At 41.9% G+C, this 18,640-nt stretch overlaps 1 protein-coding gene across 2 annotated transcripts in view; it reads left to right on the top strand.

Annotated features, from left to right (window-relative positions):
• Positions 1 to 3,447, top strand: part of Otog (otogelin) — a 75,622-nt gene extending 72,175 nt beyond the window's left edge. For both annotated transcript variants that reach the window (XM_078046389.1, XM_005326853.4), the window contains exons 55-56: positions 1,756 to 1,835; positions 1,946 to 3,447. In XM_078046389.1, coding sequence (XP_077902515.1) covers positions 1,756 to 1,835; positions 1,946 to 2,146 — 281 coding nt within the window. In that variant the 3' untranslated portion in view covers positions 2,147 to 3,447. The remainder of the gene's footprint in view (positions 1 to 1,755; positions 1,836 to 1,945) is intronic.
• Positions 3,448 to 18,640: the final 15,193 nt, after the last annotated feature.

Genomic DNA, 18,640 nt, shown 5'->3' with positions numbered 1-18,640 from the left:
CTTGGTCATGGACGTGCCTCCTGAGTGAGATTCAGGCTTCCAGGGTCCCTAAGTCAGAATGACAGCTCTGTATATCTGTCTTTTTCCTGGCTCCTGGGCCCCTGAACATTCAGAGCCTATAGCCCCAACCTTGCTGGCATGAACAGAGCAATCAGTCTAAGGACCTTTGCCCATGTGCCTGTCCTTCTCCTAGGATTATCAGACCATGTCCCCAGAGGGCTGTAATTTGGGCTCTTTTATGTTCATACTACATGCTACAAGGACACTGGGCTCAGGGCCTCATTATCTGATCCCTCTCCCATACCTCATGCTCCCTGAATGTCCCATGTGCCCCCATTTGATCTGCAATCCATGTCCCTCTCCCCAGGTTCCCTGGGGACTCTGTTTCCCGTGGTCCCCGTTAGCCCTGCCTCTCCTCCACGGGTTAGTGCCCACTGCCACCCAGGTACTTCTCTTGGAAACTCACAGGACTGGAGGCAGGCAGCCGCACTGCTATTTACAACAGCATCCCCTCTGCTAGGTGGCCCCAAGCTCCGGGGGCTAGGGAGGGGGAGGCCCCTGCTCCTTGGCCACAGCGCATGCTGCGTAGTGAGCTGCATCCCCTGCTTGCATGGGAATGCTTGAGCAGCACCCTCTCACCTAATGCCCACCAGTGCCCAGTGCTGCCACGCTTTTCTCCAGCTGGTAACTTAAGTCAGTCTCTGTTCAGTACCCAGAGGGCTGTGACCAGGACAGCCCATGGTTCTCCTGTCTCCTTGTGGTGAGGCTTGGTAGCCAGGAGATAGGATTCCGGCCCATTTCTGGTAGGCTTCCTAGGCTTTTACAGAGTGAGTCCATGAGTCCAGTGGATTGTTGAACATCAGCTCAATGCCATAAGCACCATATAAATAAGGCCTTCTGGAGCTGACATTTTAGTGGGAGAGAAAGAACAAATAAACAGATCATAGAACAGAGGCACAGAGTTGTGTGGGGCGTGAACCTTATGCAATTTGGGGATCTTCATTGAGGAAATGAACACAAAATGATAAATCTATATTGAGGTGTGAAAGTGAATATTTTGAGGGTGGCAGAGTATGGAAGGGGCCCAGGCAAGGGAAAGCTCTTAAACTTATGCTTCAACAGCATATGTGTCACTGATAAGACAGTGATTGTGCCCTGGATATAAATAAGACAAGGGAAGATCAGGAAGAAAGGACTGGGTGGAGGGACAGAGGGAGCCGCAGTTCCAAGGAGGATCAGAAAAGGTCTCAGTGAAGGGATGTTGAAGGCAAGAGTAAGTCACATGACTGGTTGTGAAAGGCCTGCTCAGAGCAGAAGAAACCCCACACTTGATCAATTTCCATACTTAACAACAGCTCTTTGAGGTGGGCAAATCCCTGGCTCCATTTGACAGATATGGAAATCCATTGAAGCTGTCATGTGAAGCATTCTGCTAGGGACTGGATGCTAATGAATGGGGTTTCCATTCATTCAGAGAATTGAAGGAAGGCTAGAAGCCCTCTCAGAGTAGGAAAATTGAAGCTCAGAAAGGGGTGCAGACACACCCAGGGTTGCTCCCTATGTTACCTTTGCCTTCCCCCACTCCACTTCCTTCCAGGGCATTGAGTTAAAACACGGGGAGGGGCACTAATGCATGGGCACTAACCTGGAAGTGGGACCCTCAAGCATGACACTAACTGCCCCAGGCTGGCCCACCCTGTTGCCCCCAGGGAACCCATCTGGGCCACAGCTGCCTCTCCCACCCTGTTCCCCCAGGTAAGGAGGATGGGCGCTCCTGCAAGAAGGTGACCATCCGCATGACCATCCGCAAGAATGACTGCAGGAGCAACACCCCTGTGCGTGACTGCGGCATGGCGGTGGGGTTGGGGATAGGCAAAGATGGGGATGAAGGGGGTTTGGGAAGCAAGCACTCTGCAGGCCGCCTCACTGGCCTGCCTGTCTCCAGGTCAACCTAGTGTCCTGCGATGGGAGGTGCCCCTCTGCCAGCATCTACAACCACAATATCAACACCTATGCTCGCTTCTGCAAGTGCTGCCGAGAGGTGGGACTGCAGCGGCGCTCGGTGCAGCTCTTCTGTGCTGCCAACGCCACCTGGGTGCCCTACACAGTGCAGGAGCCCACCGATTGTGCCTGCCAATGGTCCTGAAGCTTGGGGGCTGGGCTGACTGGGCCATGTGTGCCAACCCCAATATTCTGCTTCCAGACAGCACAAGAATTTTTAGAGGGAGGTGGGCAAAGGTGGTGGAGAGCTGTATGTGCTGAGCACGGAATGATGGGCAGAGGCCCAAAGAGGGACCAGAATAGGCCACACTTGTCCTCCTGGCTCCCTTTCTGGTCACCCTTTCCACACACTGGAAAGTGTCTCAGCTCAGGATTCTGGAAATTCAATTCTGTTTGGATTGAGGTTAAGAACTGACTGCAGATCCAGGGCCATCCCCTGTATATTTGTAATTCTGGTCATGGTTCTTTGGTGGAGGGAGTTGGAACTTTCCCTAGAAGCTGGGACCAGAGCAGACCCCAGACCACGCATAGGGTCAGGGTGTGGCGGCCTGGTTCTTTCTACACCCTTTTAATCACAGGAGAAACATAGACCCAGTCAAAGAAAAGAGGCCTGTATAGAGCTGTCCAGGACTCTTGAAAAAAGTAAAAGAGCTAGACTTGAGGGACCAGGTCCTTTCACAGAGATGTCTGAGGCTAGGCACAAAAACTGAGGAGTGGACTCAGTGACCCTCAGATTCCCTTCTCCTGCATTGATATTGTAATTCAGGAAATGACTTAGGAGAGCAGGCTGAGGCCTGCATCTCTATACACACCCCCTTACGCCCAAGCCAAGCATCCTGGCAGATGAGCTGGCTCTTTGAGATGGTGGAAGGAGGAATAAGCTCATTAGCAGGAGTCCAGTGTATCTCATCTCAAATGCTGTTGGCATCTCACCCTCCTGAGGGGGCCCTTGGTTATGTGATGAATGTTTCCAGTCTGCAAGTACAGCTCCTGGCTCAGCCTCTTCTCCAAGGACATATCAGAGCTGGTCTCTGGAGGGGCCTGCCTTTGTGGCTCAGCCATTCCAGGCTCTGTGCTTCATGGTCTATTTAGTGGAAAAGTGTCTGTTGGTAGAAAATACACCCTGTGTGTATGTGGCTCAGCAGCCCAGAGCATCTGTCAGAACCTTATCCCCAAACCAGAGGGTCCTTAGCCAAGGCCAGAACTCCTATCCATACCCCACTCTGCAAATCCTCTGCCTCCTGTGCCCTTTTGTGTTACTGGATCCAAAGGGCACCTGACATTGCTCAGGCCCTGCACTTCCCTGAATGTCTGCAGAGGTGTGGCTGTCCTGGTACCCCTTGGGGTCAGGAGGCTGTGCCAGGATGGTGCCCAGCTTCCCCAACAGCTTCTTTGCTCCTGTAACTGTGTTCTGTTTATGTATCAATAAATCCCAGGAAGACTTCAGGCCTCTGAGCATTTCTGAGGGTGACAGGTTTTTTTGAATATAAAGTCTCAGCTGTGAAGAGAAGAGCCTATTTCAGGGCCTAGAGGCCAGCTTGGCTTCTCCTACCCTACCTGTGCTCCACTCAGAGAAGACCCTTGGTGGGTGGGTATCTACTGGCTGGGATTGAATTGATTGGAGACTGGCTTCTAAAGGAAGGGGTGGGAAAAAGGAAGAGGACATTGGGAGCTGACATTCAGGTGAAAGGACTGAGGAGTGATCTCAGTTCCATGGGGCCAGGAGTGAATGCCTTTCACATAGGATGTGAATGAGGCAGACCCTGAGAGTAGGTTTCATGTTAACCTCTCAGTGTTTTGTATTTATTTCCCTGTTGTTCTCCCAAAGAGTTCAGTAAGGTTTTGCAGTCACTCTGGTAACACTAGGGAGAATACAGTGATGAGTTTTTAGTGACCCTTCAACTTTAAAGGATCACTGGCACCTTAAGGAGTCAATAAGAGACTGCTTTCCCAGGTTGTCCCATGTGGGAAAGAGGAGGAAGCTCCTAGGACTGAGTCAGTGCTTAGAATACAAGAGGTCCCTAATTTTCTCCTCTCATAGTCCACCTGACTGCTGACATGGACCTTGGGTTTTTTCCTAATGAAAAAGGAGACTTATAGCCTCTTAAGCAGCACACTTTTAAATTAGCAATGGGTCAAGGAAGCAATAAGAATGAAAATTAGGTAACATTTTTGATCTGCTGATTATGAAATAATGGCACATTAAACTTATGTGATGCAGCTATAGCAGTACTTAAAAGACAGGTGTCCTTAAGTGCATACTTCATACTTCTTAACTTTTCATTATTACAGAGAGAGAGGGAGTGGGGAAGGGCTTCCAAATTTCTCCACGATAGATGAGGATCAATGGTGCATGGTCCTTAGCCACAACACACTCCCTAAATCACGTACCAATTGCTTTCAGAATTTTGAACCCTAAGCTCAACAGAATATGACATTAACTATATCTTTAAAGAAAAATGACTTAAAAATATACAGCAAGAGCCAGGTGTAGTGATGCATGCCTATACTTCCAGTGACTTAGCAGGCTGAGACAGGAAGATTGTGAGTTCAAGGCCAGTCTCAGCAACTTAGAGAGATCCTGTCTCAAAAAATTAAAAAATAAAAAGAAGGGCTAGGAGTGTAGCTCAGTGGTAAAGTGCTCCTGTATTAAATCTCCAATTTCCTCTACCAAATTTATATATAAATATTTAGACTAAGATACAAAGTGGCTTTTCAGCCATTACAGGAATCCTAATGCTCCCAACTGTTCATCCCTCACCTCACTGGCACTCCCATCTGCTTATTTTCAGTATGACAAATTAGTTTTTTGAACAGGGCCAGTTTTAGTCAGAGGCTGTATGGACAGAGGCAGAGGGCATCAGATTAAGTGAGCCAGCCTTGGCCTAGTGTCTTTCTGCAGTCTCAGTTTGGGAGGGTAGTCCTGGGCTTTCAAATGTGTTTTCCACATTCAGTCTGTCACTGGTGACCAGCTTTAGGAGCTGGCCCTCCTTGGCTCCTGTCAGCAGCAGTTCTCAGCTTTCCTGCTCCACCCCCACGGTATACCCACAGGAGGCCATAGCTTCTCTTGGTGATACCCATTGCTGGCATTACAATGTGTCTGGCTGTTCATCCCCCACCTCACCTCTCTATTCCCATCCAGTCACCACCTACTACCTGTTCCCACCAGAAGCCAACCTTCCATTCCAATCTTTTGGCAAAAACTCCTAATCTTGTTTTACAACTTGATCTTGGGGAAGACAACTCTTTTAGGCCAAGAAATTCTAGCAAAAGATTAACATGAGGCAAATCACTAATGCTGCTCTGCATTGTGAGAAGACGAGATGTAAAAACTTTGAACCATTGTCAACATTGTCCATTTGCCCTCTGAAAGGCCAGTACCAGCAGTGTTGATGTGAGTGTTCACAAGTAGAATTTGGAGATGTGGATTTATTAAAAATAAATCTTTTAACTACATCATCCTACTTCTAGGAAGCTGTGGTACACTGAAAAACACCCCTCCAAAAATGCCCACGTCTAACCCCTGGAAACTGTAAATACATTGCCTAACATGGTAAAAGGGATTTTGCAAATGTGATTATGTTAAGGATCTTGCAATTGGGAGATTAACTTGGATTATCCAGGTATGCCCAGGTAAACACAGGGTCAGAGTGAGAGAGAAGTAGAGATTGGAGTTATGAAGGTAGAAGAAGCAGCTCTTCCCAAGGACTTCAGGCAGCCTCTAGAAGCTGGAATTCAAGAAAATAGACTTTCCCCAGGTCCTCCAGAAGGAACACAGACCTATTGTCCCCTTGATTTGAGCCCAATGAAACTGATTTCAGACCTCGGACGTACAGAATTATGAGAGAATAAATTTGTGTTGCTTTAAGTCACTAAGTTTGTGGTAATTAGTGACACCAGCAATAGGAAACTCATAGCAACATTTAAAGAAAGAATTCATGCAAAGAAGCATGTGCCAGGAGGCATATTGTATCATTGTCCTAAGTTTTAAAAGTTGGTAGCAACTTTAAATGCCTATCAGTAGGGAACAAGTAAATAACCTGTTACAGTCCACTATATTATGTAGCCCTTTTGTGCACTGACATGTTGGGCTCTCTGGTATATACTAAATGAAGAAAGGAACTTGTGGGTTGGTTCTCACACAAAATGACCTACCTCCTTTATGCCCCTATTTAAAAAAAATGGGACACACAGATAAATAGACTGATAGACACACACACCACCCTTATGTTGGTCTCATTCCCTTGAAGGGTTTTCAGCACTGAGCAGGGCTCTCCCTGGCTGTTAGGGCCAGCTAGTCCAACGGCAACTGGAAGCAACCTTTTTGGTTCTGAGTATCCCAAGGGCTGTAACTGTGCACAGGAGGATGGATAGACCAGAATAGACTCAAAGCTCTAGGGACATCCATGGCCTCTCTCCCCTTCCTGTGGTTCCTCCCCACTCTCTACCCATGACTTAAAGCCTGAGACAACACCAAAGGCCACACACACAGGTAAGGAAACAGAAGACCAGAACCAGTCTGGCTACTCAGAGAGTTGGTGGCCAAGCAGGGTGGCTGCCCAGCCTTGGTCCCCTGTGACATATTTGCAAACACGAGGGGTTTTGAGCCGCAGAACCATCCCATTCTCCGTGGTGCAGGCTCAAGTTCCCACCCTGATTTTCTGGGCTTAATCCTCTTCCTGTGGAAATCAATAAGGACATTGTGATGGAATGATTCACGTTCAAGGTCAGCCCGGAGCAAATTGGAGGCGACATGCTGATTTTACTGCCCTCATTGAGAGGGGAGCCAATCCTGCTCACAGGCCCTTTAACCCTTTCCTTGCCTCTCTCATCACCTCCATCAGCACAAGCCCCAGGGCTGGGTCCCCATAGTCTTCTCACCCATGTGTAATCCTGCCTTTTAGATTTTCCAAGGTTCTGACCACTCAAGGTCTCAAGATCTTCGAGGTTTGAGGAAAGCAGGTGGCAAGTTCGGGAACCACTTCAAGTTGAAGGTCAAATGCTCCATGAATAATTTCCTTGGCCACTTTCTGCCACAGGAAATCTCTCTCACTCTCTTTCCCCTTCTAGTCCCCCTTTCTTGAGTTCCAGTCTTTCTTTGGTTGTCCCACATGGAAAGGTAGAGGAGATGGGGAACAAAATTCCTCTTTTGTTTGTAAATTAGATCTTTTCTGTGGATAACTTTGTTTCTTCTTCCTGTTTTTAAAAAAACAAAACCAAAAAAAAAAAAAACCTCCAAATAGGTAGTCTTGGTAGCTGGAAACATGTCAGGAAAGATGAAGAGATCCTAGCTCCTGTGTCTGGAGGTGCTACCATCTTTAGCACAAGTCTCCCAGGGTGATATGCTCATGTACATTAAACTAGGGCCCAGGCATTCTGGGAACATGTGCTGGAGGAATGTGGGACATGGAACTGAAGGTGACTTGCTTTCTTTCCCTTGGGTATATGGCCACATCTAACTACAAGGGAGGCTGGGGATGTAGTCTAGCTGTGTGTCCAGTTAAGAGGAAGAGATGGGTCCAGGGGACTGCGTCTTCTCAGTGAGGAAGTGGAAACAGTGATGAGGACGATGCTGAGAAGGTGAAAGGACAGAAGAGAGAGAGGGCATGAGGTCAAGGGAAGATTTATTTGATGCTTTGCAGAGGCAGTGATTTTACCATGTGTCCTGGAAGGAGCCAAAGAAGAAGGAACTTGCTGAGAGAAATATAAGGTTTCAGAGGGCCCAGAGCTGACATGAAGAGAGATCATGAAGGATCCAGGGACTTCTGACTAGGGAGACTCTGCCCTAGATCTTTATTCATTTGTATCCCGTAGGGTTGGGCATATGCTCAGTGGTAGAGCACTTGCCTCATATGCACTAGCTCCCAGGTTCAGTTCTCAGCAACACACACACACACACAATTTGTGTCCCCAGTATATAACACAGAAAGTAATGAAAAATAAGTGAGCGTGTATATCTAAGCTTGAAAATGAGAAGCCAGACAGCAAGGAGTTAAAGGGTACAAGGGTGGGCAGAGCTGAGGAGCCAGGTGCCCCCCAACATATTGTGACAGTGCCAGTTAATCCCCTACAGCAGGCAGGAGGCCTGCACAGCTGTCTCTCCCAAGCTGGAATTGCACCCTCCTACTGCTCCCGAGCCCCTTGCCCAGAGTTCCTGGCAGACCAGGGATTGGGTGGAGGTAGGTAGAAGTGGGCAAGCAGCATGGTAGGGAATTGGTCCAGTCCTTGCACCCTTGCAGAGCTCAATTTTCTAAAGTTAAGTTACTCTCTAGATTTGCTACTCAATGCTCACTTGCCATGAAACCCCTAATACCTCTTCCCCAATCAGTCAAACCCAGCCCCACCCTTGCTCCTCCCTACATACCGTGTCCATACCTGTTTCTTTACTTCACTTGGAATAACTTGTTCCTTATTCTCCCTAGGCTGTCTCTGCCTACCCTTCAGACCAACTGCAAAACCCCAATCCACAGGATCCCTCTCTCTGGCCTCTAACCACTCCTAGCTCTATGTACTCCTAGCTCTAGATGCTGCTTATCTAGGGCTTGCATGCCAGCCTGTGTGCATGCTCTGCCCAGGGGAAAGAGATGTTGGCCTGGCTCTAGCAGTCATACATTTATTTACCCACATCTTCATTCAACAGCTGAGGAAGGTAAGGCTTAGAGAGGCAAACAACTTGCACAATTGGAGAGTAGAGAAATCAGGACTTGAACTCATATTCAGACTTTCCTCCTTAGCCATGGAAGAAACCAAGAGGATTGCTGGGTCCTGGTGATGTGTACTGTAGGCCCCTTCCTCTGGGAAGCTGGAGGGGGCAGTGAAAAGAGGACTCCAGTCTCTCTTTGTCCAGTTAGCAGCTGGAAAACATTGGCAACTTTCTAGCCTCAGTTCCCCATGTTGAGGAGGAGCAACAGGTTCTACATCCTAGGGTTGGCATGAGAGTCGAATGAGATCATGGTTGAGAAAGGGGAGGACAACTGCAGTGACTGTGCTCATGTGTGAGGCTGCCAGGGCATCCCAGCCCAACTGGACTCAGGCAAGTGGAAAGCGGGAGAAAAGAGCTCAACCTGGCCCCTGCCCACCCTTTACTTGCAGGATCAGGACTCAACCCTAAACCTTTACCTCTGTTGTGCCCCAGCCAGCTGTGATACCCTCCTCTGTCCACCTGAACTAACTTACTGGGTAGAGAGAATTGGAGCTGGAAGGGGAGCAGGAGGTAGTAGAAGAGTCTGGATTGTGGGGTCAGGTTGTGGCTCAGATCACCCATGAGATTTAATCTCTCCAAGTTTCAGTTTCCTCATCACTAAAATGGGAATGCAAATCAAGCAAAATGAAGATGAGAATGTTTATAAGTAAAGTCCCTGGCCTATAGTATGCATTTAATGAATGGAGCTATTATTACTGCTACAGAATAAAACTTATAGTTGGTCATCTTCAAGCTACATGTTTTCAGGAGCAGAAAAGTGATACCAGAAAGGAACAGGGACTTAACCAAGGTTCCACTGCAAAATGAGTCATGGTGGAGGCAGCACCACACCCAGACCCAAGGATCCTTTCATTGTCTCCACCAAGAAGTGTTCCCCAAGCTCCATCCCAGAGTGGGCCTTCCTGCTCTGACTGCGAAGCCTCAACTGTCTGAGTCACCCACAGCCCTTCTAGTATCTCTGTCTTCTTCTGAGATGAGAAGCTCCCCAGGTAGGACCTCTTGCTTCTGCCTGAGCCTCTCCCAAAGTAACTATCAGATGACTGGGTCCTTTGCAAGGAGAGCTGGCCCAGCCAGGGAATCCAATTCTTCAAGAAGCTTTCTGGGACTTGGCTAAGCAGAGTGATATCAACTTTTGGGATAGAGGGGACAGAGGAGAAAGAGAAGGAAGGGTTAAAGCCTCAGCAGCTGGGACAGGCAGCCTGCAGACGGCCCAGCCCAATGCTGGGAGGCCTGCACCATTCCATTCCTTTGCAGATCAGTTACACCCAGCTGTCTCCCTCCTTACTGCCAGTGCCCCTTGGATTAGGCGGGAAAGGCTCCCCGGCCTGCGGCCTGCACACGGCCCATGGGGAACAACGCCTGCAGCCCACGCCTCCACGACAGCTGCTGAGTGTCAGGCAAGAACATAGATCAGCATGATCCTGGCAGAGGTGCCCTAAACCCAGACCCTGCCCCCAACATGTGCAGGAGGGGCTGCCTGTGGAGAGAGGGGGTCTAAAAGGGATTCGGGAGGTACAGGGAAGGGACTTCTCCCAAAAATATCTCCTTTGCTCATATGCCACTGTACTTCAAAATCCACCATTAGGCATTTTAAAACTTTGGGTCACCCAAAGACACCCATTAAAAACTACACCCCACAACGTAACTGGCACTCTGATGCACTGTCGATAGGAATATATTGGTAAATGTATAAAATTTTAATTTTAATTTGCTAAATACATATGAAGTCCCTTAAAAAATATCTATTCCTTTGTCTCAGTTTCCACTGAGGATTTTAACTCAAAGAAGGAATTACCTTAAGGAAATAGTTTATAACATGAAAAAATGGCTGTGGATTCAAGCGTTAAAGACAAAAACCCTGAAGTCATGAATATTTTCAAAATGCAAAATCCAGATGAAATAATAAAAGAAAATTTAAAACTTGCAAATATCTGTATCTGTACTGGAAAACATGAAATGTCCCATCAATAGGCCAGAAATATGAATATGTTACTAACAAATGGGAGGCAGTGTGGCATACAGGTTAGACAGATGGCTGGGCTCTGATCCTGGTTGCTTCCCTTACTAGTTCTGTGATGTTGACTAATTACTGAACCTCTCCAAGCTTTGGTTTCCTCAACTGTAAAATTGGAATAGTAGTTATAATAGTTGTGAGAATTACATGGGGATTAGGAGAGATCATGTGTGGGAAACATCCCTGTGACCCCAACATCAGAGGGTATGACCATAGAAACCAGCACCACTCATGAATGAGTGGTTGTAGGATATCTCTCCCTGCCACCTACTAACATGGCTGCAAAGAACCCTTTCAGGGTATCAATTCTGATATCCTAGACTGTTGTTATACATACTATCATTGTTTATTTGAAAAGATTGGACAACCTCAAAGTGGTGCCCAAGTTGAGATGGGAATGTATGCTGTCCTCAATGAAATACCATCAGTACAAGAAATGGAGAGGACATGAACAGTGTTCTAATTGATTTTTTCAGCATGATTCATGAGGCTATTATAACCAAACAATAGGAAGCGTATGTATAAAAACATATTCAGGGGGAAAAATGAGAAAATGTTCAGCCTTGCAATGATGATTGCACAACTCTGTGAACATAATAAATATAGAATGCTATTCTTTTAAAGGATGGGTTTATGGTAAATGAATTCTAACCCAACAAAACTTATGTATGGAATCATTGTCAGGATAAGAAAAGCAAGAACTATCTATATGCTGGCTACAAAAGACAACATTTAGAAACTGATAATTTCAAAGAAAAAAACAAAAGTTTTTATATTCTGCAAATGGTGAACATGAGAGAGTTGGGATGCTATAATAACATAATAGTAGACTTTAAAATAAGAAATATTTCCAGAGACCAAGAAGAATATTTCATAATGATAACATGCTGACTATATCAAGATTGTACAAATGCATATATGTAAAAGCATTTTATATCATAGCCCCAAAATACATGAAGCAAATTTATCATAATTGAAAGAATGAATAGATAATTCAAAATTATAGTTGGAAATTTAATATTCTTCTCAGATACTGATAGGGAAACTAGACAGAAAATTTGCAATGATGATATGGAAAACTTAAACGACAAAGTCAACTTGTCTTCAAAGACATATGTTAATCTTCTCAACAGCGACAAAATAAACAATTTTCAAATGTTTAAAAATACTTAGATTGAGGTTCTTGAGTCTCCATAAATTTTAAAGAAATATTATCACCCCCAAAATATTTCCTAATCACTAGAAAACTAACTAAAAAAATTAAAGAAAGAATCTCAAAATGTTCAAAAGTTTACATATTTCTTTGAAGAAGACCTTAGAAGATGGAAAGATCTCCATGTCCTTAGATAGGCAGAATTCGTATTGTCGAAATGGCCATCCTACCAAAAGTGCTATTCAGATTTAATGCAATTCCTATTAAAATTTCGATGACATTCTTCATAGAAATAGAAAAAGCAGTCATGAAATTCATTTGGAAAAATAAGAGGCCCAGAATAAGTCAAAGCAATTCTTAGCAAGAAAATCAAAGCAGGACTCATCCCAATATCTACAGAGCAATAGTAACAAAAATGGCATGGTATTGGCACCAAAACAGATATGAAGATCAGTGGAATAGAAGACACAGAAACAAACCCACATAAATACTAGACAAAGGCACCACAGACACACATTGGAGAAAAGATACTCTTCAACAAATGGTGCTGGGAAATCTGGAAGAAAGAAATTTAACCTCAATTTTTCACTCTACAGAAAATTCAACTAAATGTGGATCAAAGACATAGATATTAAACCAGAAACCCTGAACCTACTAGAAAAAAATGTAGACCCAACACTCCAACATATCAGTTTAGGCACCAACTTCTTTAATGCATGAAGCGTTTTTCCTAAAGCGCATGAAGGAAAATCAAGAATCAATAAATGGGATGGTATCAAACTAAAAATCTTTCTCAAAGCAAAGGAAAAAAACCAGCACAAAGAGAGAGCCTACAGAATAGGAGAAAATCTTTGCCTCCTGCATTTCAGATAGGACATTAATTTCCAGGACATACAAAGAACTCAAAAAGTTTAACACCAAAAAAAAAAAAAAAACCCAAATAACCGGGTCAATAAATGGGCAAAGAGACTAAACGATACTTCTCAAAAAAAAAAAAATACAAATAGTCAACACATACATGAAAAGATGTTCAACATCTCTAGCAATTACAGAAATGCAAATTAAAAATACACTGAGATTTCACCTCATTCCAACCAGATGGCAATTATTCAGAATACAAGTTACAATAAATGTTGACAAGGATATAGGAAAAAAGATATAACCATACATTGTTGGTGGGACTACAAATTAGTGCAACCACTCTGGAAAGCAGTATGGATTCCTCAAAAAACTAGGAATGGAACTACCCTTTGACCCGGTTATACCACTCCTCAATATGTATCGAAAGGAGTTAAAATCAACATACTACAATGACACAGCCACATAAATAATAACAGCAGCACAATCACAATAGCAATCTGGATGCCCATCAATAGATGAATGCACAAAGAAATTATGATATATATATATATACAATAGGCTATTACTCAGCCAACAAAGAAGAAAGATTTTATGACATTCACCAATATATGAATGAATTTGGAGACTATCATGCTAAGTGAAATAAGCCAATTCCCATAACCCCAAAGGTTAAATATTCTCTCTCATATGTTGATGCTAACTTACAACAGGCAGGGAGGTGGTAAGGGGAGGAATAGAAGTTCCGTGGATTAGTCAAAGGGGAATTAGGGGAGGAGAGATAGGAATAGAAAAGATAGTAGAATCAATCTGACATAATTCTCCTATGTACACCACAGTGAAACAAAACATCATGTACATCCGCAAGACTGGAATCCTAATACGATATATTCCATGTTTTCATAAATACATCAAAATAGATTCTGCTGTCATGTATCACTAAAAAGAACAAATAAAGATAAAAATTAGCACATTTTTAAATAAAATAAGGAAAATCACAAATGAAAACTTAAAATAATCGAACTTAAAAAAATAAAACCAAAATATGTGAAAATTATGGAATATAGATGAAGTGGTCCTTAAAGGAAAATGTATAGTTTTAAACACAGAAAGGGACAAAGATTCAAAATTAATAATCTAAGCTTCTCACTTCAGAAGACTTTAAAGTGAAGGCTGAATCAAACTCTAAGTCAGCAGAAGGAAGTTAATCAAAGAATCAGACAGAAGCCAATGAAATAGAAAAAAAAAAGCATTAAAAGAAATTAAACCAATAATGGATAAACTTTTAGCTAGACTGACCAAAAAATAGAAAAGAGAATACACAAATTACTAAAAACAAACAAAACAAAAGATCTAAAGGAGGGGTCATTGCTGCAGACAGAATTGACAGGGAGTATTATTAATAACTTTATAGTGACAAGACAGATTATATCAAATTTTAAAATTTTGAGAAAGACTTCGACTTGGTGTTACATACCTATAATCATAGCTACCCAAGAGGCTGAAGCAAGAGAATTTCAAGTTTGAGGCCAGCTTCTGCAACTTAGCAAGACAGTGTCTCAAAATAAAAAATAAAAAGGGATAGCAATTTAGCTCAGTGATAGAGTGACCCTGGGTTCAATCCCCCAGTACAAGGAAAAAAAAAAATTCTGAGAAAGATATAAATGACCAAAATTGACTCAGGAAGGAAGAATAAATATCAAAATATATATCAAAAAAAAAAAAAGAAAAAGAAAAAAGAAATTGAATTGATAATTAAAATAATTTCATAAAAAGTTTATTTCAGCTCACAGTTTCAGAGATTCAGCCCATGATCAGGTGATCAGGTGACTCCTTGGCTCAGGACAGGAGATGTACAGAGAGCACATGGTGGAAGGGCATGATGGAGGAAAGATGCACAGGAAATGGCAACCAGGAAGCACAAGGAGCTCCACTCACCAGGGACAATATAGTCACATCTCCCAATGACCCACCTCTTCCAGCTACACCTTCCTAGTTACCACCCAGTTAATCCACATTTGCAGAATAATTTACTGATTAGGTCATGAGTCTTATAATCTAATCAACTCACCTTTGAACAGTTTTGCATTGTCTCAAACATGAGCTTTTGAGGGCACCTCATATCTAAACCCTAACAACAAATTTCACATAAATTCTTTCAAAATAAAAACTGCCCAATTTGTTGTATGAAGCTAATATTATCCTATTTGCTAAAGATACAAAAAGAAATAAAATAACACTTCAGTCTCCTTCATAAAGTGGGTGTAAAACTCATTATCATCATAATATCTAATAAAATATTAGCAAAAAAATACATCCAGGAACATATAAAAAAAGTCTGTATACTATGAACCAAGTGAGGTTTACCTGAGTGATTCAAGGTTGGTTTAACATTCCCAGATCAAATAATGCAATACACCATTACTATGGTTTGGATATGGGTAGTGTGTCCCAAAGACCCATGTATTAAATAAAGGCTTAGTGCCTAGGGTGATATAATAGGGTTATGCAGCTGATCATTTAGGAGGTAGGCCATTGAAGGTGCTTCTTAGGTCATTGAAGTTATGCCCTTGAAGGGAGCTGTGAGACTCCGACCTTAAGTCCTTCTTTGCTTCCTGACTCATCATGTAAATGGTTTGCTTTAGTATGTTGAGTTGCCCTGGCCAGAGGCCTAAATCTATAGGACTGCCTGATTTTGGACTGGAAATTCTAACAATATAAGCCAATGTAAACCTTTTCTTTTTATAAGTTAATTGCCTCTGGTATTTTAGTACAGTCACGCAAAACTGACCAATATAACCATATTAATAAAATGGAGAGCAAGTTTCACTCTACTATCTCAACAGAAAGAATAATGATAAAATCCAATGATAAAAGGGAAAAAAAGACTCTTAATAAAGTAGGAATAGAAGGAAACCTACCAGATAAAAGGCACAGCCAAAAAAAACCTCAAATCACTTACAAATAATATCACACTTAATGACCAAAGATTGAATGCTTTTACACCAAGATTGGAATTATAGTCTCACTACTTCTACACTGAAAGTTCTGGTGTCCTGAAAGTTCTACCAGTGTAGTAAAGCAAGAAAAGGAAATAAAGGAATAAAGTGGGAAGGCAAAGGTGAAACTACCTTTGTTCACAAATTACTGCTAATTTATGTATAAAATCCTTGGAAAATGATAAAAAAAAAGCTACTAGAACTACTGGGTGGATTAGTAAGGTAATGCCAATACAATATGTCAAACTCAATTGTTTCTATAAAATAGCACCAAACAACCTGAAAATTAAATTATAAAAACAATTCCAATCACAATGGTATAAAAAAGAACAAAATACTTAGAGGAGTACATTTAATAAATATACAAGATGTATATGCTAAAAACCTCAAAGCCTTGATAAGAGAATTTAAAGAAGTGAATGTCTAGAGATAACTTGTTTATGAGTTGGAAGACTGAACATTGTTAAGTTGGCAATTTCCTCCAATTTTATCTATATATTCAATGAAATTCTCAACAAAATCCCAGGCAAACTTCTTTGGTGGGATTTTACTGTAAACGTATTAAAATGTAAGTGGCAATGTATAGGAACAAAAAATGGCCAAAGGAAAAAACTGAACAACCATTTTTTGTCCAGGATATATCGCCTTTATTCAAATCTTCCTATTAAGTTACTCTAATCAAGACTGTGATATGGGCCTAACTTTATAATGGTTCAAAAGTCATGTTCATTCAGTAGAAATGACACTTCTAATTTTGAATTTGATCATTTCTTGGGCTAAAAATCTGTATTATGTAACTCTCCTGCAAGGCTAGGAAGGGGAAGCTCCCAGCAGCTCCCATGGTCACACCATTACAAAGATAAATAACTGATATTCCACAGCATACTTTTATTAAAATATACTATTTGGTAGATTAGCTGTGTTAAATGCATTTTTTTTTTTTTTTGCAGTGCTGGGGATTGCACTCAGGGCCTCATACGCCAAGCAAGTGCTTTGACACTGAGCCACATCCCCAGCTGCTTAAATGCATTTTTGACTAATGATGTTTTCAACTTATGACGAGTTTATTGGGATGTAACCTCATCATAAATCTAGGAGCATCTATACTATATTAGTTGGCTTAAATGCCATAACAAAATTACACAGATTGGGTGGTTTCAACAACAAAATTTATTTTCTCACAATTCGGGATGTTGAGAAACCCAATATCAATGGGAGAGCAAATTTGATTCCCAATGAGGGCTGTCTTCCTGGCTTGTACGTGGCTGTCCCCTCACTATGCCCTCACTTGATGGTGAGAGAGATACAGACAGAGAGATGAAAAGATAGAGATACACAGAATCTTCCTATTCTTATAAGGCCACAGTCCTACTGGATTACAGCCCCACCCTTATAACCCTAATTAACTCCTAAAGACCTTACCTCCAGATATAGTTACATTGGACATTAGGGTTTCAACATATGAATTTGGTATTGGGAAGCATAATTCATTTCATAGCAAATACCTTTTACAAGGGGCACCCAAACCCATGAAATACATATGTGTAAGGCTTACAAAATATATGCAAGATATATATATATATGTGTGTGTGTGTGTGTGTGTGTGTGTAATACTACAAAACACAAGAAAAAATTAAGAATGACCCAATGTGATTTTGGATAGTAAGACTTAATATCATTTAGATGTCAGTCTTCCCTAAACAGATCTATAGATTCAGTGGAATTACAATAAAAATCCAAGAAGAATTTTTTGATAGTAATGACAAGCTGATTCTAAAATTTACATGGAAAAATAGAGTAAGTCAAAACAATTTTGAGAAACAACAAATGTTACAGTGACACAGCCACATTAATGTTTATAGCAGCTAAACTCACAATAGCTAAACTGTGGAACCAACCTAGGTGCCCTTCCACAGAATGGATAAAGAAAATGTGGTGTGTGTGTGTGTGTGTGTGTGTGTGTGTGTGTGTGTGTGTGTAATGGGATATTACTCAACCTTAAAGAATAATGAAATTATGGCATTTGTTGATAAATGAATGGAGCTGTAGAATATCATGTTAAGTGAAATAAGCCAATCCCTCAAAACCAAAGACCAAATGTTTTCTCTGATATGCAGGTGCTATTTCACAATGGGGTGGGTAGCTAGGAAAGAATAGTTACTTCAGATTAGGTAGAGAGAAATGAAAGGAGGGGAGGGGGTTTGGGGGTAGGAAGAATAGTAGAATGAAATGAACATTATTACTCTATGTACATATATATAATTATACAATCAACGGGATTCTACATCATGTACAACTAGAAGAACAAGAAATTATACTCCATCATTTATGTATGATGTATCAAAGTGCATTCTACTGACATGTATAACTAATTAGAGCAAATTTTTAAAAAGAACAAATGTTGAAGACTTCTACTACCTGATTTCAGGATTTACTATAAAACTACAGTAATAGTAGAGTGTAGTTTTGGCTAAAGGATAAATACATTGATAATAAAACAGTCAAAAATAAAGCAAAACAAGAGTAATCAAGACAGTTTCATTCTAGCACATGACAAATATATTAATACAACAGAATACAAAGTACAAGAATAGATGCATACATACATGGACAACAGATTTTCAACAAAGTTGCAAATTGGGAAAAATATTTTTTCTCCATAATGTAATGGATAAAGAATGTTCCATGTCATTGTGAAGAATAAATATTCTTTTCAATAGTGCTAGAACAACTGTATATCTGTTTTAAAACAGAAGTTCTATCCATATCTCACATCATGTACCAAAATTAACTCAAAAGAGATCTTAAATTGTACTATTATATAACTCTTAAAATCAAGCAGTTCTGAGGCATCCAACTTCATTCTTTTTCAAAGTGTGTTATCACTACCATAAATCCTCTGTATTTCCACA

The sequence above is a fragment of the Ictidomys tridecemlineatus genome, chromosome 4, assembly GCF_052094955.1.
Source record: "Ictidomys tridecemlineatus isolate mIctTri1 chromosome 4, mIctTri1.hap1, whole genome shotgun sequence".
NCBI classification, from domain to species: Eukaryota; Metazoa; Chordata; class Mammalia; order Rodentia; family Sciuridae; genus Ictidomys; species Ictidomys tridecemlineatus.
The sequence above is the reverse complement of the archived record's forward strand: the minus strand, read 5'-3'. Positions and strand labels throughout refer to the sequence as shown.